Source organism: Stigmatopora nigra, chromosome 12 (assembly GCF_051989575.1).
Source record: "Stigmatopora nigra isolate UIUO_SnigA chromosome 12, RoL_Snig_1.1, whole genome shotgun sequence".
Classification (NCBI taxonomy): Eukaryota; Metazoa; Chordata; class Actinopteri; order Syngnathiformes; family Syngnathidae; genus Stigmatopora; species Stigmatopora nigra.
The window spans coordinates 2,094,149-2,118,484 of NC_135519.1; the positions used below are offsets into that span (position 1 = coordinate 2,094,149).

General features: G+C 38.5%; 1 protein-coding gene across 1 annotated transcript in view; it reads left to right on the plus strand.

The window, feature by feature from the left end:
* meis1b (Meis homeobox 1 b) overlaps positions 1-24,336 on the plus strand; it is a 100,983-nt gene that overhangs the window by 62,793 nt on the left and 13,854 nt on the right. Inside the window, exon 9 of the mRNA XM_077729494.1 lies at positions 10,284-10,360. Coding sequence (XP_077585620.1) covers positions 10,284-10,360 — 77 coding nt within the window. The remainder of the gene's footprint in view (positions 1-10,283; positions 10,361-24,336) is intronic.

A 24,336-nucleotide genomic window follows, 5' to 3' on the forward strand; every position in this document is an offset into this window, starting at 1 on the left:
AAACATTTTAATAGAAAGTTTGATTTGAATGTTTTCCCCAAAAATTACGTTAAATTATATTTTACATGATCTTAAAATATCTTGATGCAATTCTCAAGATAAACCTGAACAATATAGTACTAAATGTAACATGTATCCAGCAAGTCCATTTTTTATTCTTTGTTGCACCTGTGTAAACCATCAAAATGGTATTACCTCTTCCAACAATTTGATTCTATACCCAACTGGCAAGGCGAACATATATTATCCAGTTTGGCAATCGCCATGTAAAGGAGGTGCCACAAAGGGATCTTTGTTATTTTATTTTTTTAAGCATAGTGATGGCTGCTGTTCTGTGTGACATCCTGCTGTTTATCGCTGCCTACCAGCCCCCCCACCTTCATGCAGTCCGGCCCCCCGAGGCCGTGGAAACGGCACACCTACAGCTGTGTCTGCTGTTCACCGATGCCTTTTGGAGTGCCTCCCCTCGCTCAAATAGGCAGTAATTAAGGCTTAAAGAGGTTTAGTGGTCCAGCAAACTACATAATCACCCCTTGAATTAGCCCCGGCTCATCAGGCGCAACTCCAATGAGCGGCCCACCGACGCGCCATAAAGAGGCAGCAGTTGTCGCCAAACATTCGGACAGCCTCTGACAATATACTTGTATTGGCCCCGGCTAACGAAGCACGCCCTCGTTTCTAGCGCTAACCAATGTTGAGCTTTGTCAAGACTTGACTTGACTTTTTTGTCTTGGAAGCTGACTTGACTTGGCGTACATGCTAGAATCCGCTCCGTACTTTAATACATACTTATGCTGTGTACATTGTGTACTTGTAGAAGTGAAGCTCAATTTACCTCATTCTTTGCCAATGGGTTTACTTTTGTTGTTATACAAAACATGCAGTCCATTAAATTCAAGGTTAACTGTACAGTGTTGTCTTCTCACACATATTATTTATTCTCCTATATATTTTTTTATTAAATTAAGTTTGCTTTTTTCCTTTTTAACAACACATCACAACATTTTGGTAGGGGTTTTGGGATGCTGCTGGAACTTCCATTTGCAGTATGTTGAGTATTTGTACTTGTTTCCAGCCTTCTATTATGAAGCATGATATTTATCAGCAAGGATTCCAAAAAGACTAATGCATCCAATGATGATGAATTCCCCAAAAATGAGCTACGCTTCAAACATGCCGCTAACACCATTAGTTTCCCAAAAGGCTGCAGCATAGAGAGAATTTCCTAAACCAACAGGTTTTTTTCTTCTTTCATTGGAAAAGCCCTCATTAATGCATGAAAACATCTGTTTTTCCCTTTATCTCCAGGAGATAGAGACACTCAGACAAAATGCCAATTGTTGAATTATTCATGCTACAAGCTCTGAGACGTTTAAGCTCTTTTTTTTTAAAATCTCTTTTGTTATACTCCATTGGAGCAGGCACCAATCAGAGGAAATTAGGTTGGTTGAGATTTTGTTTTGTTTGCTCTCTTTTCTTTTTCTTTAATTGCCACTTTTCCTTTTGCTTTATTTGTTGGGTTGCCTCGTTCCATTGATGTGGCCACGTGCTACCAGCCTCGTATAAAGTGCCAAAAACCAATACTTAGGTGAAAGTACATGTATCCTAATGTAAAATACTGTCTGTTGGAAGTTAGACACCCAAATTTTACTTGAGAGCAAGTTTTTAATTATCTTCAGATTTTATTTTGTACTAACTTGTAATTATTACTTCAGTGTCTTACAACTAGGGCTGGGTGATCGAGCAGCAAATATGATGATTGTAGCAGGGTATATAAATGCTGCTGCATTTCTCCTGTTATATCGCAATCTATGCCACTTAGAAGGACTGATATTTTTATTGTAGGTGTATGTCCACTGTGAGAGAGATAAATAAAACTGAAATCACAATGTATGATTTTAATGTGTGATACAGCCACAAATAAGTATTTCAACACCCGTCTATCAGCTAGAACTCTGACCCTCAAATATCTGTTTGTCTGCCTTTAAAAGTCCGCCTCCACTCCCTGTATTATCCTGAATCAAATGCACACCTGTTTAAGGGTGTTTGCTGCTTAAAGAAACCTGTCCACTCCATACAATCAGTAAGATGCAAACTTATAACATGGCCAAGACCAAAGATCTGTCCAAAGACACCAGAGACAAAATTGTAAACTTCTACAAGGCTGGAAAGTGCTACAGAGAAATTTCCAAGCAGCGTGGTGAAAAAAGTTCCACTGTTGGAGCATTTTTTCGTTCATCTTACGTACCGCCCATCCTCGAAATTGATGATGGTATAGCTGGAGTCTAACCCAGCTGTCTTCGGGTGAAAGGCACATTACACCCTCGAATGGTCGCCATTCAGCCGTAGGGCACACAGAAAGACAGACAATCACTCACTCTTACAACCACGAGCCACAGACTGCCTGCACCAAAGTCAGGCGGATGAACCACTATAATTACAATTATTGATTTAAAAAGGGCAAAATCAGGAAATTTGATATACATCTATACTCTTCATTTTTATTTGATCCTAAAACCCAAAGTCGGCACACATGATTTACTTTCCCGGGCCACACAAAATGATGCCGAAGGCCAGATTTGGCCCCCGGGCCGCCACTTTGACACGTGCGCTAATACATCATGGTTTGAAATCATGCATGGCGCTAAAGTTTCCCCTTCTTAAACCAGCTCATGTCAAGTTCAGTTTTAAATTTTCCAATGACCATTTAGCTCAGGGGTCTCGAACCGATTCGGCAAAGGGCCTCAGTGGGTCCTGGTCTTTGTTTCAACCGATCCAGTTTGATCAATGTGGAATTTTCTAAAATAATTAGCACCTGGCTGCAATCAACCGATTACATTTGCAAAAGGTGTCCGCTTGTTCGTTTTGAATGAAAACCTTCACCCCCTGCAGCCTTTTAAGAACCGGTTTGAGATCGCTGATTTAGATGATACAGAGAAGTCTTGGAAGAAAGTTTTGCAGTCAGATGGGACCAATTAAAATAACTTTTGCTTCATAGTCTCACTTATTGTGTTTGGAGGAAGAAGAATGACGAGTACCATCTCAAAAACTCCATCCCTATTTTGAAACATAGGGGTGGTAGCGTCATGCTTCGGGGGTGTTTTTCACCACATGCAAGAGGACAACTACACTGTATTAAGGAGAAGATGACCGGGGCCATGAAGTATGAGATTTTGGTGGACAACCTTCTTCCCTGTTTCAAAGCATTGAACATTGGTCATGACTCGGTCTTCCAACAGGACAATGACCCAAAACACAGCCAGAAAAACCAATGAGTGGCTCTGTAAGAGGCATATCAAGGTTCTGGCTCTAGACTTAGATCCAGTAGAAAATCTTCGAAGGTAGCTCAAACTGATTATATGTGAGAAAATATTGTAGATTGTGATTTCTTGGTTTTTATTCCTAGACTATGCCTCTCACAGTGGACATTTACCATGATTTCTAAGTGGGAGCATTTGTATGTCAATATTGATTGTCCGGAAAGTTAAATGTAGTCACACGGTTCTACTTGTTGTTTGCACATCAATGGAGCCTTCTATTGTGTATTAACATTTTGCTAACAGGTTTTCAGGAACAAAAGGTTCCTAAAGGACTAAGGTCAATCTTCACCATATTTTATCAATTTAATTCGTGATAGCTGATTAACTAAATTTCTTAATCTGCAGTCTCAATTATAAAATCGCCCAGCACTACTTAACAGAGCATGCAGCACTCAACAATGCCTGAACAGGAAACAAATGGGGAATGTGCTTGGCTTGTGTTTGAAAGTCTGCACTTGCTCAAGGTTTTGGCATAACAATGTGCTCACCTCCCCAAATATTTAAGTCAACCTCATACTGGCCTGGCAGCGCTTGCAGTAAACAGTGTGTTTCTCAATGCGTGCATGTATGTATGTGTGTGTATCTAACCCTCGGGCCAAAAAAAGGCCCCCTGGATTAGCCGTCTGGGAGCGGGCCCGCTGCTCCCCTTGTCGCTCACCTGCCAAGTCAACAAGCAGGAATCAACGTCCCGCTTGTGGATTGTTTACAAAAGCTTTTCCAAGGCGCCCATTAGCAGCATGCTAGCTCTTGTCAACACAACGGTGATACTCCGGGGGCAGCCTTGTGTAAAAGGGGTGAGACCCATGGCACAGTAAGAGTCTCATCTCATTTTCTGAACCGCTTTATCCTCATTTGGGTCGCAGGGGCGGGCTGGAGCCTATCCCAGCTGACTGCGGGTCAGAGGCTAGGAACACCCTGAATCGGTGGCGAGCCGATCACAGGGCACAAGGAGATGGACAACCAGGCACACTCACATCAATACCTAGGGGAAATTTAGAGTGTCCAATCAGCCTACCATTCATGTTTTTGGAATGTGGGAGGGAACTGGAGTACCCGGAGGAAACCCACGCAGGCCCGAACATGCCATGTTAAGAGTGATGCGCATAAATAATAAGGAAGTTAAGCATTGTCAACTAACAGAGGTGTGGAGAGTACTTACACATTGTACTTAAGTAGAAGGACAGATACATACATTCCAGTTCAAGGATGTCTTCTTTGTCAATGGCACTCAAACAATTAACTTTTTTTTTTACCTGTGGAAAGTAAAGTTACTTTACAGGTGTTTTTATAATATTTTTCAACTTTCCTAGTCTTTGTTGTCCCCTTCTAAGCAATTTAGGAACACCATCACTAAGCAGCACAATGTCTTGTCCTGTTTATAAATGTGTAGTATCTCTGTTTTGGGGGGCAAATCACATCAGATGACCAAGTGTCCCCGTACAATTTAAAAAACGAATGTCCCATGTTAAGCCAGCACACACACACCACAGGAGCTATAAATAGAAAAGATGCAGTCTTATATTTTCACAATACTTATAAGCCAGAAAGCAAAATGAAGATGAAGCTTCAAAACCTAGGAAATAGCATTTGGCAAATAAAAAGGTGTTCATGTACACCATTTTCAACATCACATGTCCTTGTGAAGTCGACTGGCGTTGGCAATATCAGCACTCATGTTTCTTGTCAATTTGTATTTTTAGTGCACCTTGGATAGGGAGGTGGGGTTTGCTCTAACACATGAAGACATGTGTCACATAATCCTTCAAACTATGAACTAGAACTGCAACCAAAAAAGTTACTGAACTATTTGGGAGTTATACTTTCCTCCAGGGAGAAACATGTTTTATTGCACTGTTATAGAAATGGCCGCCTTTGCTTGGTTTTAATTATTACAGTAAGATTTAAATGTTGTGTGCTTTCTTTTTTCTTTTAGAATGTTTACACAGTGGGATTGTGTATTTTTTAAAGAGAGGGCTATCTCTGCCATGACCCAAACAAAACAATTTGTATTTTGCATTTGTTTCACATTTGTTTCCTGTTGGATTAATTGTACATTCATTGTTGTTTTGCCTGATCTCTCTCTAATTCCTGACAGTGGAATCGTGATTCTTTTTAACATTGGTGGCCAGAATTGTTTCTCATACATTAAGGTCAACTGCAACAATGGTTTAAGTGAAATAGTCAGAAATTTCTTTATGTACATTTGTTGCATTATGCAGTTTATAACCACTGTATATAGGAGCTAACATGAGAAAATATATTTAAATCAAGTCAATCACATGCACCAAAATGTCGACTTATTCATTATATTTGTGACTGCAGATTTTGTTCATATATAATTTTGCTCTGACTGACCAATCAGTGGAGGGTTAATTGGATTTTCTGAATGTTTGAATTGGAATTGTCTGAATATTTAAATTATGTGGGCCAGCACTGCAGAGTCTAATCCTGGATATGGACAAATTAGATTAGGATAGCATCATATAAACTAGTCATGTCCTGAACCGATACTCAGGATTGGTGCTCAATATTATTTTTATAGTATCAGACCGTATCGGATTTTGTTACAAGACCGAATCCAATCCATTAGTTGGGTGTATTTTCATTACCATCAAGATTTTCGGCTGCAGTAGATCAAACCATTAGCCAAAGATGACTACTGAGAGGAAAAATGTCTTTTTAGAAAATAATGATGGTAACAGAGCATATTGTAAACAGCAATTCAAATACTAAAAATATACTAAAAATACTATTTATCATTTAAGGATTACATTATTTTCGGCATGAATTTTAGTGGATGGAAAATGCTGGCATCTGATCAGCATTGGCATAACATATCTTGAAAAAAATCAGATCAGAAGTAAAAAAAATAATAATAATTTGCACCGGGACATCCCTCACCTTAACACCAAAATCCATCCAAAAAGTTTTCCCTCCAGAAGAAATTCTACAAAAAGACAATTCAATGGGGATAATGCATTGAATTTGCAGGAAATCAGGATTTAGGCTCCCAATGTGGGTCTGTACTTCTAATAATAACGGCAGATTTTGTCTTCCTTCCCTTTATCGTTTTTCCCGGATCTGCCAAGTTCGTGCTTAACACTGTTGTAGTTGGGTTTGGTAAAGACTGACTTACTTATATTAACACGTAAAACAGCACCGAGTGGGACTGATAAGATGAGGGAAAACAACCCTCCCTCACGTCTCTCCTCTCTGTCCTGGCAGACACATGCTCGCAGAAAGCAGGCTGCGAGTTCTCATGAAAACACTTGTATATTTGGAGAAGACATATCATTAAGATAGAGCAGAGGGAGTAAGGAGGAGGAGGGGAGGATGCGAAGAAACTTTCCATCTGCTCCTTTCAAGAACCGATTCTCACTCTCTCGGCACCCTGAATCCCAGCCAAAGGCCATTAGGAGACACAGTATCACACACCTTATTAAAACTTCACAGTTGTGACAGATTGGTGTTCATTCTACAAAAGCAAAAGGGAAGCCAAGTTGTTTTTGTGCACAAATTAGTGTCTTTTTTCTCCTTTTTTATCCGCTTTTTTATCTTTTCACTGTCGATAGCCAATCGATATTGACTTGACTTTCTGAATGTCAGCGGCAAAAGATTAATTGTTGACCAGTGTCTCCCAGTCAAAGTGAATTGGACGCCTACTGCCGTCAATAGCACCATAAACATAATTCACTGTCCATAAATCACGAGTCTTCCGCATGGGCCTTGGACGCCCGTTGTCTTGCCGACTGAACGTCGTATCAGACTCACATGACGAGCTCCTTCATGCTAGTGGCGAAATGTCTCTGTGCTGGCGTAGGATTGGGTTGATGTGCAGCAAACGCTCAAACAATACTGTTTTATGACTAATGATACATCTGACGTCATTACATAACTTTGTGGTCAAATCTGTCAGACTTTTTTGTTTGTTGGTTTTTTTCCAATTTTCCGGTCCACGAGCTATGTTGAAAAGGGGAATACAGAACATTTAACTCGTGCATTTCACCCTCTGGCTACCAGACGTTGTGGCAAGTGATGCACTTTTGGCATTGCAACATTATGCATAATAACATTAATAATAAAGATGATGATAATGACGATGATAATATATTTTAAATAATAATTTCAAATATAATAATTAAGATTGATTAATGTTATCTGCACAGTTTGCTTCTGGTTCATCTCATCTCATTTTCTGGACCACTTTGTCCTTACTAGGGTCGCAGGGGTGCTGGAGCCTATCCCAGCTGACTTTGGGCCAAAGACGAGGGACACCCTGAAGTGGTCGCCAGACAATCGCGAGCACAAGGACCATTTATGCTCACACTCATACCTAGGGAGAATTTCTTATCCAAAAACCCACGCAGGCAAACATGCAAACTCCACACAAGTGGACCCTCACTGTGAGGATATACATATACATATAATCTAATGAGAAAAGTAAACAGGACACAGAGCTATCTCAAAATTAAAGCAGTGTCCTTGGGCACGTTTCCAAAAACCCTCAAACCCCTAAACTGGGGCTATGGTCATGCAAACACAATCAGAAGTCCAGGTACACTCATTCATATATTCTATTTTTTAAATCTGATTACCCTCTCTGGGTTAACAGTTTTCGAAAGCAAGCACTTGTCTCTATAAACTCGCTAATGACTTTGAAAGTATCGTCTGCACATGCAACATTCGCAAATCTGTTAAATCTGCAATTCTATTTGAACTGTGGGGGCTGGTAGTGATATTTCAAAGACATATATCGCTACCAGTACCACCAAAACATAATCATTCACTTCGTTATGAACTAGACAGGGGTGGCGAACAAGTTAGACAAAAAGAACAAAATTTTTAAACTGCGAGTCAAAGAGCCACAAAGCAGCATAATAAAAATCCAATCTGCTAAACTATTTTTTAAATACAATTTATTATTTGTTTGAATGTGCCTCGATGAATTTGAGTATGTTTTAAGAGAGAATAAATAATATATACGAAAAACATGAAACAAGGTAAAAAGGCACAGTCTATACAAAATATGATAAAAATCAAAGAGCTGCATTCATTTTGGCCGCGAGCTGCATGAGGCTCAAGAGCCACATGTTCGCCACCCCTGATCTAGACGGGTTTCTGTTACTGACTTATTATTCTGCATCTGGTGCATTTGTTTTTTTTTGTTGGCAAACTATGATGATGTATTTTTCTTGTATGAAAACACACAAGGGACAGCAGTTTGGCCAGAAACAACTATGTAATTATAACTTACTACATGGAACTAGCCACCCTGTGTTGCCCCCTTTCCTCCTTCCCCCACAGCCCATCACATGGACAAGGGGAATGCTGGGAGAAAAGGGGGGGAAAGGAGTGAAGCTCCCCTCTGCTGCGTCTGCCTCCCTTCAAAAAAAACACAGTGCTGTTCTTTATGCGGCATGGAGGAGTAAAAGGAATAGAAATATACATGCTGGCGCCACATCAATTTTACACGTCTGATTGTCGCGTTCGGCTCACATTGTGCCTGGACACAGTTTTTTTTTTTTTTTGTGGATAGAAGCAGTTAAACAAAAACTCAAAAACTTTAGTTGGATATGAACACTTCAAACTTTTCAAGCAAGAACCTCCTGTGTAATTTAAATTTAATAAATTCATCATACAGTGCCTGTCTTGGCAACCTCATAGTCTAACCACTTTTTCGGCCATCTGATGATAAAGAGATAATCAAGAGTATTAAGAGATGACCAATTGGTTGCAAGCAATATGGAAGTGCAAAGCATTTCTTGTCAAGTTTAGTCAGAAATACACGTGACTTCTTCAATAAAAGAAAAGCAAGTATGTCATGAAAAACTTTTTTTTTAATGAGAAACAAGGAATTTGCTCTTCCATGAGTCAATACGAAAAACTGGCTTAATGTGGAATCACTGCCTTCTGATGGCGAGCCAATCAGGGGAAAGGGGTGATAGATGCAGCCGTGACCAGGAAGTGACTACTATTTCCCAGAATACTATGGCAGAATGCAACGTGGTTCTTGTAGACGGTTCAACTTCTCAAGTTTTGCCCGGAATACGCTTAATTCCCTCATTAAAAGAGGAACAAAGAATATCACTAAAAGTATTCTAGACATTAAATCATTTTTTTGTTGTGAGAAGCACATTTGTTTTCACTTTTTTAACTCATTATTCACCATTTTCGGTTATTGGAGCCCATTCCATTTTTACAGGGAAGATTCATCTGTAGTATATGCCAGAAGTCCCAAAACTAAAGAAATTAGTACATAGTTTATCAAATAATTCGATATCATTGAAAATGTTTGCATGTATTTTATTTATTTACATGTGTATATTTCCATTTCTCCTCATTTCTATTGTACAATTCCATAATTAATTACATTTACTTTCGTCCATTTGAACAATTAATATAATAAGTAATAATATGAAATATTTTTCCTTCAGTACTGGTAATTCTATTCTAATTTATTTCAAGAATTAGTTAATCAACTTGATTTCAAAGTTGAGTTTAAATAAATGTGATTTATAATTTCGTAAATCAGTTCATGACTTTTTAGGTAGGGCAGAGTCCATTCATACTCCAAAGCCAATCATGCAGCCATTTACATACACTCATCATGGGTGTGAATACCGTACTAATTTTAGTCTTTTAATAATTGATTTCAACCGTAGGGTAAGATGATTATACAACGAACATCTTCAATGATTTTTCTAAAACCGAGAAAAAACAAGTTGGAATTTATTATGGATTTTCTCTAATCAAGAATGATCTATACGGCAGGGCCTCAATGCGTATGCATGTGTTCACCTAGAGCTTTTAACGAGCGTAAATTACCAGTCTGCTTTTATGTATTTGCTTGAACTATGAATATGAAAAGCCTTACTACGCAAGGCTACTCTTGCTTTAATATCAAATTAGTAATTCCCCTGAGAGGATGTCGCCTTAACTGTGCTTCTTTTCTCTCTCTTTTAGCATCCGTACCCATCAGAGGAACAAAAGAAGCAACTGGCACAAGATACGGGCCTCACTATCCTACAAGTCAACAACTGGTAAGTGAAGCTCAGCATTGCACGCGTACTAGCGGATCGTATCCTTCCCTCAGGCCATGCCGGCTCCCAGTGATCGAAATTAACGCTGCCACTCCAGCATGCAACTCATAAAACCTCAGACTCCACCCTATCCCAGACACAGAAACACTGCATTTACTGATTCACACTGCTGTGGATCAATCTAAACAGATATGGCCCGCAGTCATTTTCCAAATACTAGCATTAATTAACAGTTGTACAACTAATTGAAATTATTCCTTAAAAAATAGCAGGCATGTACTCAGTCAGCAGTGGTAATTAGCACACAGATTTTATATTATTTAGAAATCAATGTTAACGCTAACCAACATTCAATCTGTTTTTAACTAGGAGAGTTGGATACGAATGATTGGCATCATAGCCGAGAATGAGTTCCAATCACTTTTTCATTTCTTTTTCCTAAATTTATCTGATGTTTTCATGAGTAACTTTTAATTGGTGGTAAGGAATTGTCATACTGTTGGATTTTAGATTGTATTTCTCCCAAATACAAAAAATACATTATTCTGAAAGGTTGAAGCTAATTTCTGGCCACACCATACCAAAATTGTCCAATTTAGGAGAATTACATTTAATGTAAGGATGGTGATTATTTTTATATTTCATATTCCCCTATATTTTCTGAATATTCTAAACTGAGGAAATTCAATTTCATGTTTTCTTTGCCATGTTTAATTGTGCCATTTGCTAATCCAGGAAAATGTAGCCGTAGATTATGACTTTTTTCTTTTTTTTTTCTTTACATTATGGTATTCGTGGGACCTAAAAAAAGTCTATAAAATAAGCAATTAAATAATTTGAATTCACAGCCTTAAAATGTCTAAAAATGTTCCCATTTTTTATTTCCTATCTGACTCTACTCCACTCATATACTGTTACTGCTCCTTCAAGCTTTGTGACTCCATTGGTAAAATCTATGAGAGTGAAGTGTACACCAGGCTTTGTTAGTGATTTGTTTTGAAGCAATACCAACCCAATATACCAGATCGAGTCAGAGTTGCTTGCTGTATGCAGTGGAGGGCTAGTCACAAAATAACCATTTGTAGCTAAAGGGAAATTACAGCCATCACAGCAAAAGCAGGCGACCCGGCCACCAAGTGGTTAGTACGTTGGCCTCACAGTTCTGGGGTCGAGTGTTCAATTCCAGGTCGGTCCTCACTGTATGGAGTTTGCAGGTTATCCATGACCTTGTGTTGGTTTTCTTCGGGTACTGTGGTTTCCTCCCACGTCTAAAAAAATCATTGTAGGTTTGTTGGACACTCTAAATATCCCCTAGGTATGAGTGAATGGTTGTCTGTGTCTTTGGGCCCTTGCAATTGGCCGGCCACCGATTCAGGGTTTTTCATGCCTGGTTCCAGGAGTTAGCTGGAATAGGCTCCAGCACCCCTCGTGACCCTTGTGAGCATAAGCGGTTCACCAAAAGCATACAAGTTACAAGATAATTTAAGAAAATGTGGACTAGTCACACTCTTGTCCTGCACATCACTTTACTATTTTGGACGTTCACTGCTTGTTCACCTTCTCCGATCCAAGCATTCTATAATGTATACTCAGGTACCATTTACAGTAACCACAGAAATAAGCATTGTGACATTAGGGAAATGGTAAAGATTGATAGAGGTTGTCTCTTAACACTGGTTGGTAGGACAGATGATTCATCAACGGTCATTTCCTTGGGTGGAGGCCAATTACATAGAATAAACATGAAATGCAACACTTTGAGTCATCAATGTAAATATTTAATCAAAATATCTAGGACACCAAGATTGTAGAAAATTAAGACATCCTTGATTGTACACATTTTACATTTAGCTGTTAAAGTCACTGTTACTAAAATTGTTGTGTTATCAACCAGGAAAAACATATTTGCAATAAATTTGACCAATAGAATATGAGATTGGTCGTATTTTCTGTGATCACCAATCCTAATCAACTAATTACCCAGATTTTTAAAATTTTACACATTTTTAAGGGAATATAATTTGTGTTTTTCCAAGTTATTGCTGCATTTCCCCCCACCTTACACATTCATTTTGTTGACAGTTCACAACGTTTCTTTGAAGATTTGCAGTCTTCTGCATGAAAATTTACGTATTATTCATAAGATTCCTCACTAGCTGGTTAGCTTAGCTTGAAGCAACCTCTATTTTAATTGGGTGCAAAGCCAAACTCAAAATTACGCTTTTAACCTGAGGTAGCATTGAGGGAAAAGGTAGAAAGAGGTTCTACTTAGTGCGGTCTTATCAGAAAGATGCCTATCAGCACATACTCCACGTTATTAGCCAAAGATAATTAAAGGGCCAGCATGGTTGGCCTAAGAGTGGCCCCCTGTTTGATCTGTAAAAATGAATCCTGGAAAAAGAGAGGCAGAGCCAAATTGAGACGGAAAAAAAAAATGAAGAGAAGATAAAGAGAGAGGAGAGCAGATTATTCCATCTAATGATGTTAACATGATGCCCACCATTGTTCAACGGGAAACGTTCCACAGACAGGCAGCAGATTAACATGCCTGGCAGTCTATGGAGAATTCAATGCACACACGCGCACAAAGGGGTGGAATAAGGACCGCAGGGAGGTTGTGGCATCAGGTGACCTCACTGAAATCAATCAGGGATCAATTCTTTTAGCACAGTTAAAAGCTAGTATCTGGGTTGCCTAAATTGCCTCTTTGGGGCCTGAACATGCCATAAACGTCATAAATATTGATTAAAACAAATATCCTGGTGGGAATCTTTGTATTTTAGTTGTCCAAAAAGATCATGTTTTACTTCTTCTGTCAGAAAGATGCATCCATTTGAATTGCAAGGGGTTGGCAACAATTATTTTGCCATGAGTGGAAAGTCATGAGTTACTGTGGGTTTCCACATTTTGTTTTGAAAGAGTAAAAAATGACTCTTACAATGCAATTCATCCAAAGATTTGCCAATCAGAATCAGGTGTCCTACAGATCCAACAGGTGGTAAATTGCCTCTTAATTGAAATATTGACTAACCGTGATTTATTAAATTGGAAATTATTTGGAAAGATTTTTGAAAAGTCAGGGCACAAACTGCCCACAACACCAATTTTCTTCTATAGACATTGGACTCTGGATGATATACCATACCATAACAAGATCTATACAAAAGGACCTTGACATAAAAATTTAAGATGGGCCAATCATCACGTCTCAATGAATCAAAAATGAAACTGAACTACCCATTTTGGTGCAAAGTTCATGTTTTGTCTCTATGGTTCTCCACCCAATAATTCAATTGTCACCAAAACCCAGACAGGTATGCTTATTTTTATGTTGCAGTATTTTATTTGTATTGTTTTTTTTTTTTTGGGGGGGGGGGGGGGGGTGTCTCCTAAACATACTTGTGGGAGGTTAATCTCTGTTCTTTTGGGAGAAGGGGGGTGCTTGTGCGTGTGTGTGTTTGTGTGAGACAGAGCGAGGGCAGGGGTGGTTAATCTATAAGGCATTAGCTGTTAAAACCAGCACACTCGGATCCTGCTGCCCCCACATATTTTGGATGAAGTACATGTATGTGTTGCTGTAATTGTGTTCGTATTTTTCCTCTGCTGAACGAAACAATAACATCGGTAGAGTGAGGAGGTTACATGAGGGGAAAGAGAGCTGCCATTTCGCTGTCATGTTGTTGCACTGTCCTGGAAACTCTATTGCCATTGGGTGTTGCCATAGCAACCCACCGGCGACGTTACCTCCTGACCCACTGATTTGGTGTCAATTTGCCTAGCTGCCACTCATACACACTAACACACAATGTAGAAAAGACACAGTGACATTTTCCTTGATCAGGATATCTGATGGAAATTGTTTTGAATCATAAATTCAATTTCAATACATTATTTCATAATATTTGCCATAAAAACCTTGCCTTTCTTGGGATTAGTGAATGACTGATAGATAAGCTTGAAGACTATTTTGGACCCATCTCTTATTTTTACTGGTGTTTTCGAACAAATGCTCAAGATAACAATATTACACTTTTGACAATTTCTTTTGTTCCTTATAATAAATTATTTTGCACTTCGGTTTCCTCCCACATTCCAAAGACATGCATGGTAGCATGATTGGACACTCTAAATTGCCCCTGGGTATGAGTGTGTGCGTGAATCGTAGTTTGTCTCCTTGTGCCGTGTGATTGGCTGGCTACCATTTAGCAGGGATAGGCTCCAGCACCCCCAGCGGCCTTAGTGAGGATAAAGCGGTTCAGAAAAGGAGATAAGAATTGTTTTGCTGCAATCCTTGTGAAGATAACCAGTACATTTATGGATACAGTGGTGCTTTAATGTCAACTGCCTTTGGCGGAAAAATGGTTGCTACATGCAAAGTTTCAGTGAATTAGAAATATATTACCATCCCTGACTGAGTAGACATGATCATTAACTACCAACCTTCTCTATTGAAATGGATATTCATTTTGTCTCTCAATTCATTTTCCCAGTTGAAATGATTGGAATTACTGTCATATGTTGTAATTTAATAAGAATACATTTTCTACACATTTACACAACCACATTTATCACGTGTACTCTTTAATTGTAGTGAACTATCTCATCCTGGAAATCAGTTTACCGGGATAATAAGTCATGACAATACAGTACAAAAAAATGAGATCATTATCAACATGAGTTGGAACACTAGATAGAGAACACCTAAATATATATGCGCTTATTATGATATTCCAAATATTTTTTTAAGTAATTTGAACTCTAGCAATGACACATGGTGGCCCACTATGTCCCTCACATGCACTCTTGCTCCTCATGTCCGTGTTAACACACGTCGACATTCATTATTGATAAGCCAGCAGCAGTAGTGGAGCTCGGCGGATTAAATAAAAAATGCTAAAGGCCGGCGAGGGGCGAGGATCACTCATGAATTATTGGCGGTATGATGCCACACTGGGGAGGTTCCTCCTTTGAAGGGAGGGAAGAGAGGTACATTTAACTGCCATGTCCTTAATAATAGCTGCCACTGACAGCGATAGACGTCCAATCCATTGTTAAATTCTGTCACAAACTCTGAATAGGTGGGCCTTCAAAAAAGACCACAAAAAGAAAGTTAATGAAATAATTATCATGTTTCCAATTAGTTGAAAAAAATATTTTCAAATGAAATCAATGGCAATGACTGAGATACAGTATATTCATTCATTTTCCTGACTGCTCATCCTCACAAAGGGGGTGCTGGTGCCTATCCCAGCTGAATTCAAACACCAGATGAGAGACACTCTGAATTGGTGGCCAGTCAACCACAGGGCACAAGGAGATAGACAACCATTCACACTCACACTCATACCTAGGGGCAGTTTAGAGTGTTATACCAGCCTACTCTGCAGGTTTTTGGAATGTGGGAGGAAACCAGAGCACCCAAAGGAGACCCACGCAATCCCGGGGAGAACATGCAAACTCTACACAGTGAGGACCCACCTGGGATCGACCCTCAATCCCAGAACTGTGTGGGCGACGTGCTAATCACTTAACCAACGGGCCTTCGTTTAGTATTTTTTGTTTATTTGATTCACTATCAAATCCCTGTTTTTTCTTAATTAAGAATTGAATAAAATATCTTTAAAAATAATTCAGTAACATTGTAAAAGAAAATATTTACATGTTTCATTTCGAATTTTTGAAAATGTAAAATAAATCTTAAAACTAGAACATACACTGCTTTAAAAGGCAAATAAAAATGGAGAAAAAACCGGATTGGGCAATTTTGAGGTGGACAATGTCCCAAAATGGTTTATTGACTATCAAAATAGATGGCAATTCATTTGCTAATCAGTTATGTATTTAATCATTAAAGTCCTAGTTTCACTGCCATTTACTCATTTGAAATCCAATCCATTTCCGATCCCAGAACATTTGTTCATTCGCCCCCTCCTAGCCAAAATAGATGGGACGTCTTTCCCTGTAAATGGCAGTCAAATGAGCTTCTCAATTAATTCCATGCTTTTTATTTCTATTTTTTCTTCTTGCAATATATGCAAAAGGGGTAACTTCCCTTAAAAAGATCCCATCGTCTACTGAAAGCCATTAGAAATGCCTCTCACATCACTCCTGAGCTTTATGTTTTATTTTTTGGCGGAGTTTTATTGCTGACCTATTTTTTTCTTTTTACAGTGGAGAATACTGTAAGTGTAAAATCTATTTAGTGATCCTTAAAAAATATGGCAATTGTAGAGTCCTGGCACATGATAGAGGGAACTTCCCTCTTGACTGAGAGTTTTTTTGCCGTGCAAAGGACCAATGTTGTTCTCGTCACTCTGAATTCTTTCATGATCTTACATGATCAAATTGTGCATTGTCTAATTAACAATCCCCAACTCATACCGGTATTCCGTCTATCATGTCGGGAATTTCTGACTGTCATTGTCTCTTGGTGGTTTGTTGCTTTTTTATAGTAATTATAAGAAACGTCAGACGAGAACATAGTCACACACTAAAAAGTGATATTTGTACAGTAACACACACTCATATACTCATATACAACCAGAAGAGATTTTCCTTAAGTTGTGCTAAAACACTACACGCATGTAAAAATCAATACAAGGGTCATCGGGTTTCTCCTTCCTGTGCGCAATTTAATCATGGCCCTTTAAAAGGCGGCGTTTGAGCCATTGTTTGGTCAATAAGGCCACTTTTAGCAACGTCTAAAAAGCCAGTAGAAAACGACCGGAGGCTACTTAAGGCGCACATCATCAGTCTTTCAAATTATGGTGTGCTCAATAGCAGTAAGGGACAACAGTACTTCACTGATTGGTCTTCATTTTATGTTTTTTTTTATTTTATCAATTTTGCATACCAAGGATCTTTTCAATTAATGTTTCTTCCATACCGTGCAGACTACACCCTAGACTGCTTGCCATTCAACCATAGGGCACATAGAGAGACAGACAACCATTTGCAGTCACAATCATATTGTCACCAGCAGGAATCGAGCTCACGCCTGCCCACACCAAAGTCAGGCGAGTGAACCTCTATACCTATACCAGGGTGTGAGAGTCAAAGACCCAAACCACTTAGAAACCTGCCAAAACACACCCAAAAAACACACCATTAAAACCACATTCTTCACCATAACACATCTTTTTACGAAACAAAAATATGTTAATTTCAAGGTAAGTGTCCGCCCTCAACATGTCAAATGCAACTTGGCCAGAGTTGTATGAAACGAAAAACATGGAACTAGGCAAAGAGGAACAATATATACAAAATATGATAAGAAGCAAAGGGCCTCATTCATCTTGGCCGAGAGCCAGATGCGGCTCGAAAGCCTCATGTTTTCTGCCCTTGCTATACACCATCAGGCGGCTTACTAAGGATCTGTTGACAGTAAATGACTTGTATGAGATTGACGTCACAACAGAGAATCAGAGCTGTTTTTTTTTTTTTTTTTTTTTTTACATTTCTGCTATCTTACTGCATTAAATCAACCGTGTCTTTTCTGGCTTATCCGGATTTGACATCAGCTCCCGGGGAATCCCATGCTAATTGTCTGATACTATCAGGCCACAACTAACAATGATTGTAGCAAACCGTGAAATGTTTGTCAAGACCGATGCGAGAACAACTGGTTCAGTGAGTCTGGTCATTGGGTTCGGTCTTTCGTCTACGTTTCTGTGCGCCATGGAATGAGAGTAGGACTATTTTCAGTTTGGTCGCTTGAGCATACAAGCACACACATACACACGCACACTTATCCTCCAACAATTGTGGGTGGAGCCTAGATATGGCCAATAAAACCATAACGCTAATTATCATCAATTTTTTTGTCAACAATAATAATACAAATATTTTTTGATACATTTAAACTACAATTACACCACCCGAACATCAGAACGACGGGGGTCGCTTATGCGACGTGAACACTAGTTCTAGACCAACATTCAGTAGATAAAGAAGATGATGATGATGACCAGCTAATCAATTTGCAGTGTTACCAAGAGAGAGGTGCACATGGAGGATTCATATATTCTAATTAGGGAGTTGTATTGTCTTTATTGCACAACAGAACAACAACAATACTAAATTATTAAATCATCATATTCTATATTCTCTTTTATTTTATATTGAAGTAATGCAGTTAAATTTTTAATTAAAAAACAAGGATAGTATTTTATCTACATATTCACAGACATTTGAAATTTAAAAATTCAAAGGAAAAGATGTGATAGTTATCGTGATAATTATAAATATCGACTGATTTTTTTTTCAATTATCGTGATAACAAGTTCCGTTGTATCAACCAGGCCTTAAGGGGCCTCAAAATGTCCATGCCATGAAGCTGGACATAAAAGCTTGGACCACATGAAAATAAGTAATACAAGGTGACCCAAAAAGATGCGCACCAATGGAAACGTTTTCGAAACTAATGGATACGCATCTTTTGGGTCATCCTGTATAATATTCTTTTTGCTTAACCACAAATTGTAAATTTTGCAAACGTTTGTATCGTGTTGTGTCTAGGAAGACGAGGACTGCCTGAGTGTGAAAATGAGCGAAAAACTGCTTCGAATACTAAGAAACACGAGAACTGACACTAGAATATTTTCCATTGTGCGTGCTTGCCTTTTCGTGCATGGATAATCGAAAATTACAATTGGCCACATCATAATTGGTTGGGTGTCAAGGGTGGCGCCACATAAACGGAGAAAAGAAAGATCAAACAATAGTTTTGTGATACATTATGATAGAAAGACCAGAAAAAAATGCACTAGTTTAATTTTGTGCATTTGTTGGGGTGGATATACACGCCTGTGTATGGGCAATTTTTTAAATTTAAAAATACTTAATTAATACATAATTTCCTGCAAAAAAAGGTATGGAAAATGAAAAATGTATGCGTACCAATACACTTTTTTTGTTTTGAAACATCATTGATCTGTAAAGTTTCTGATTTTATATGCTATCCCTAAATGTACCACTTGGCTCACTGGAGATCGAGAGGGAGGGGTAGATGATTTTGCGGAAGTGTGATCACATCATTTTTGTTATGTTTCCGTTGGCTACGGCTTACAGTAGTCGTGTTCATGCTCTCGTTTCCCAATAATCCATTGAAATCACTACTGAAATTGGCCTTATATTTGTAGACGCTACAATGTTATTTTTTGGTTTGTTTGTTTTTGTTTTTTTGGATGCCACATCATTTGAAAAAAATGAAAATCCTGTTCAAAATATAGGAAAACCATATGTGTTGACAAATATAAGGAAAACACATACACCCAGATGTAACAACCCTAAACAAATTGCCATCTCTATCCTAAAACCTTTACTCATTTTATTGCTCTTCATCTATGCCATGTTGTAGTGTGTGTGTGTGTGTGTGTGTGTGTGTGTGTGTGTATGTGTGTGTGTGTATGTGTGTGTGTGTGTGTATGTGTGTGTGTGTGTTTCTTATGTATTCTTCGCCTCACTGCTCATAAATTACCTCCATTTTCACTGCCAGCCAGCCGCCGGCTCATGGCCTAGCCATGAAGTGAAGAATATCAATTCATAGCCGCGTATTAATACCAATACTGTCATTTTTCTTACACTATTAATAACTGCACTGTTTAGCAGGCCCTCTGTGAGTAATGTTTCTACATCAATCTTTAGAGTTATGAGCAATGCCACTACTGCAGATCATCACGCTTGTTGTCAACTACTTCGGTGTGTTGCTTGTAAACCTCTAACACACGCACACACATAAAAGTGCACACATTTAACAAGCAGACTTGTCGCGAGGTGAGGTGGGGGTCACCTGGCTGGGCTCATGCCAGGCTGTTATTAGTCAAAGAGGCCTTGCTGGCTTTGTTTAGACATGCGAACAGCATCTCACACAAACTTTCACACTGTTGGATCGCACTCCTGCTAACTGGAAGCAGAGGATTACTACTTGTATGCGGCGCAGAGAAACAGAAGAAAAGTGTGAAATTTAAAAGGGGCTTAAAAGTGAGAGTTGCTGTGGGGGTCACCTAATCCCTTTGCCCGCCCCCACACCCCATTTTACACACATGCATCGACACCCACCGACTGGTCCTTTGTGCCCCGATGCAATAGTCCATCGTCCAAATGAATTCAAGTAAATTAAAGCTAAGCTAGTTTTCAATATGAAGGAGAGAAGTTAGGCAACTGCATACATTCACAGACACTTTTCTGTCTAACACTGTCCATAACAACCAGCTGTAGACAAAAAGTAAATATGGCTCTTTAAGGTCTAACACAAAATGTTGAAAGATTATTTTCTTCAAAATATAGGGAATAATGAAAATATTAGGATATTATCAATTTGAGGGTCGGACTGTTTCCATTGGGAAACTGTTATATTATTTACACCATTATTTAACATGAAAATACTGTGATTTGAAATTTTTGTAACATATTTGATCAGCGGTTGTTAAAACGTCAAAATAATTTACAAATGCACCTAATCTTTAATCGTCCTTAAAGTGTTAAAATCAATCGATCACTGCCACAAAGGTCATGCTAAATCATAAAGTGAATATATATTATATAATTCCGATATATTTTCCAAAATGGCAAAGGTTAGTGACAAGTGGATTTTTCCAAGAATTGACGTTCCTTCACCTAACATGCTTTTCCTTTAAGATGAATATGTTATTGAGTAGTATGTACTTAGACTGAAGTGTATTGATTAATATAATGAAAAAAAGAAAGAAGATTCAATCTTTGGGGCTGTAAGTTTGGGACCGTTGACATGAGTGTCTGAGACCTCAGAGAAGTGAAGCAATTATTAGAGGCCTCGGCACTTGTCTCTTGAGCCATAAACTGCACGGAGATTAAACATAATTTAGTAAAAATATTAAATAAATGAACTAATAAATCATTATTATTTTCTTATTAGAATTGCCACTCTGAAAAATGTTGTTTAAATAATATTATAAAAATAGTATATTCATTTAAACTACGTTGTCCACGACATTTGCTGATACATTTGGATTGGCAAAAAAAATGTCCAGGAGTTTTGAAAATATTCTGTAAAACAAACAGGAAGCTAAACAAATGAATGTGCCGCCCCGAAAATGTCAGCCCGCTGTCACATGAAACGCATGCAAACACACATGCGTCTTGATTGCATTTAGGCAAGTGCCCAACGTGGGTCGTCTTGGTTACACGGAAAACAAACCCACAACATTATGTCACTGTCATACTGTATACACATACACACCATCAACATGTTGGTTGCAACTTTTTGGGAGGTTTTTTTATTCAACACTCGCACACACTATATTATATAGGAGACAAAATAGGTGGTGGCAGGTATAGAGAAAAGCAGTTGTACCCCAATTACAATAGAGGGATTGTTCAAGGGGCGCTGCAAGGCAAACGCCTGATTGTTTAAGAGCACAGAAAGCATGTCGACACAAGTTAAAGAATGTGCAAAAAAAGATATGTTTTCATATTTGAGTTTTTGTGTGTGCAGCTTGAACAATTTACATGTTCTTATCATTTTTGTCATTTTGTTTATCTGACGAGTTGTCTAAATAAATAATAGCTATTTACTAGGCAGCGGCCCGACAGATGAGTGGCTAGCGCGTCGGCCTCAAAGTTTTGGGGACAAAAGCCTAACCCTAACCCTTCATCATACCCAGAAACTGCATAACCTCACAAACTTTTACAAAACTTTTGGTATGTTTGGCTGAATTGCATGGTACCGTATTTTCACGACTATAAGGCACACTTAAAAGTCTTCAATTTTCTCCAAAATAGACAGTGCGCCTTAAAATTCAGTGCGCTTTATATATGGAAAAAACAGAAAACCAAAAACGAAAAACCACCACTGTCGGATATTAAAAAAACACAAACGCCTGAACTGAAACAATACGGTTAAAGATGCAGATGTCATCTTAGTTTACAAAATCTTCCATCATATAGCTTCTCCCCCACTGCAAGATTTTATTTAAAAAAAATCCAAAACATCAACAATGGCTGGCTCTAGAGGTGACTTTGTAGTGAGTGCTTCATACCTGGAAGTCAATAGCAATTACCGTATTTTCACAACTATAAGGCACACTTAAAAGTCTTAAATTTTCTCCAAAATAGACAGTACGCCTTATAATACAGTGTGCCTTATATATGGAAAAAATGTCATTCATTGAGGGTGCGCCTTATAATGCGGTGCGCCTTATAGTCATGAAAATACGGTACTATTTACATTTTTGGAGCACTGAGTTGGTAGTGTCACTACTGTGGCAAAACAAATACAACGCCATCAGTGTCTTGATCAAAACTGTCTGATCATTTAATTAACTTATTCAGTGCCATTGAGAGCAAACCATGACTCCTAGCCCTCCTCGTTAAATGAATTGAATATTTATTGCTGTCAATTGCACTGAAACATAATCATTCAGTGCAAGCCCAGATTTTGACGTTTGATATCAGTTCATATTTATTTCCATTTAAGTGTGACAGCTAAGCTTTTCTTTTTAACTCTTTGATTTAAATTATGCCATGTACCATGTTATGCTGCTGATGAATCATCTTTTTTCTCCGTAAGTTTAACAAGTTAGTTTTTATGTATCAAGTGTGTGTGTTGAACTGGAAGGACCTGTAGGCAAGGAATTAATTGCGTTTCGAGGAACAAACAATGCATGTCACCAACGCGCTGACAAGACGATGATAACTCAGAATCTATATCCCAACCTATACTCTTAAATCATCTTGACTGACAGCTGGCATGTGCTTGGCAGTGACCAGTTAATTCCTGCTCTTCTGGATTTTGAATATGCGTAGTGCGCCTCTCTGTTGGTGTGCGCCCCAAATAGGCCAGAGAAGTTTTGCTAAATGTGTTTGTGTGTGTCTACGCTGAATTCAAATGAAAGCTTGCCTTGTAACCTTTTGTATCTCCAAGCCGCATCTTTCCACCAGCTCGTTATTAAATTACCTCCCGATCGGTCACAGCAACGAGGCAGCTGATGAAAAAGACAATTTCTTGCTTTTAATTGGCCATTTCACGTGTGTTGCGCGTACACCTGAGTGTACGTATGTGTGTGTGAGTGAAGACTATATGTGTCTTGTAATGAGAGTAGGATATTAGCTCGGCAGTCAAAATCAGTTCCAGTCTTTTTGTACACCAGATGTGAAAAATCGCTTTAAAATCGGTCTGGATTGAAAAGCAACTGTTCCTTCAATATCACACCTCTAATAATTCTATTACATGTTTCAAATGCCCCAGGAAATAACAATAAATGTTAATAATATAAAAATATCACTGTATTTTAGATGAATTATTTCCTGTGATTGGCTGGCCACCAATTCAGGGTGTCCCCCGTCAGGTCCCCATAGTTTGCTGGGATAGGCTTCAGCACCACCCGTGAACCTTGTGAGAAAAGCGCTTCAGAAAATGAATGAATGAACTTTAATTCAAGAAAGATACAGTCATGACACGTAACTTTTTTGTGATTTTGTGTTCAAATATCACTTCTTTGTGTTGTGACATTGGAAAATCTATAGTGTCTCATTACATTGTGCTAGTTCAGCAGACTTATGTCAATATTAGGTGGTTGTTTTCGCCACCTATAATGTCATTTACTCTATCTCATTCAGCGCCACTGATGGCGATAGATGTCCAAAACACTCTAACTGTTAGGGATCGTATTGAGTGATCATGTTTCAGTGCCAGCGATGGCCTTGGTGTTCAATCTGTTTTGAAAATCTTATACCAAACCATCTGATTTGATTGGTGCCAAACCCACTCCCTCCAAATGGATTGTGGATCTATCAGTGTGGAAAAAGTTAACTAGGTCAAATCCATAATATTGTGTATCACTCTTTAATAAAGGTGGGAAGATGATTGGTGAAATAGCTTATTAGAAATGGAACGGTGAGAGGACTTCCATCATTTAAGCGCCATCATGTTAAAGTGAATAAATTAAGCCATATAAAAAATCTTTTGGCCTACAGTAATACTTTGAGATACGAGCTTA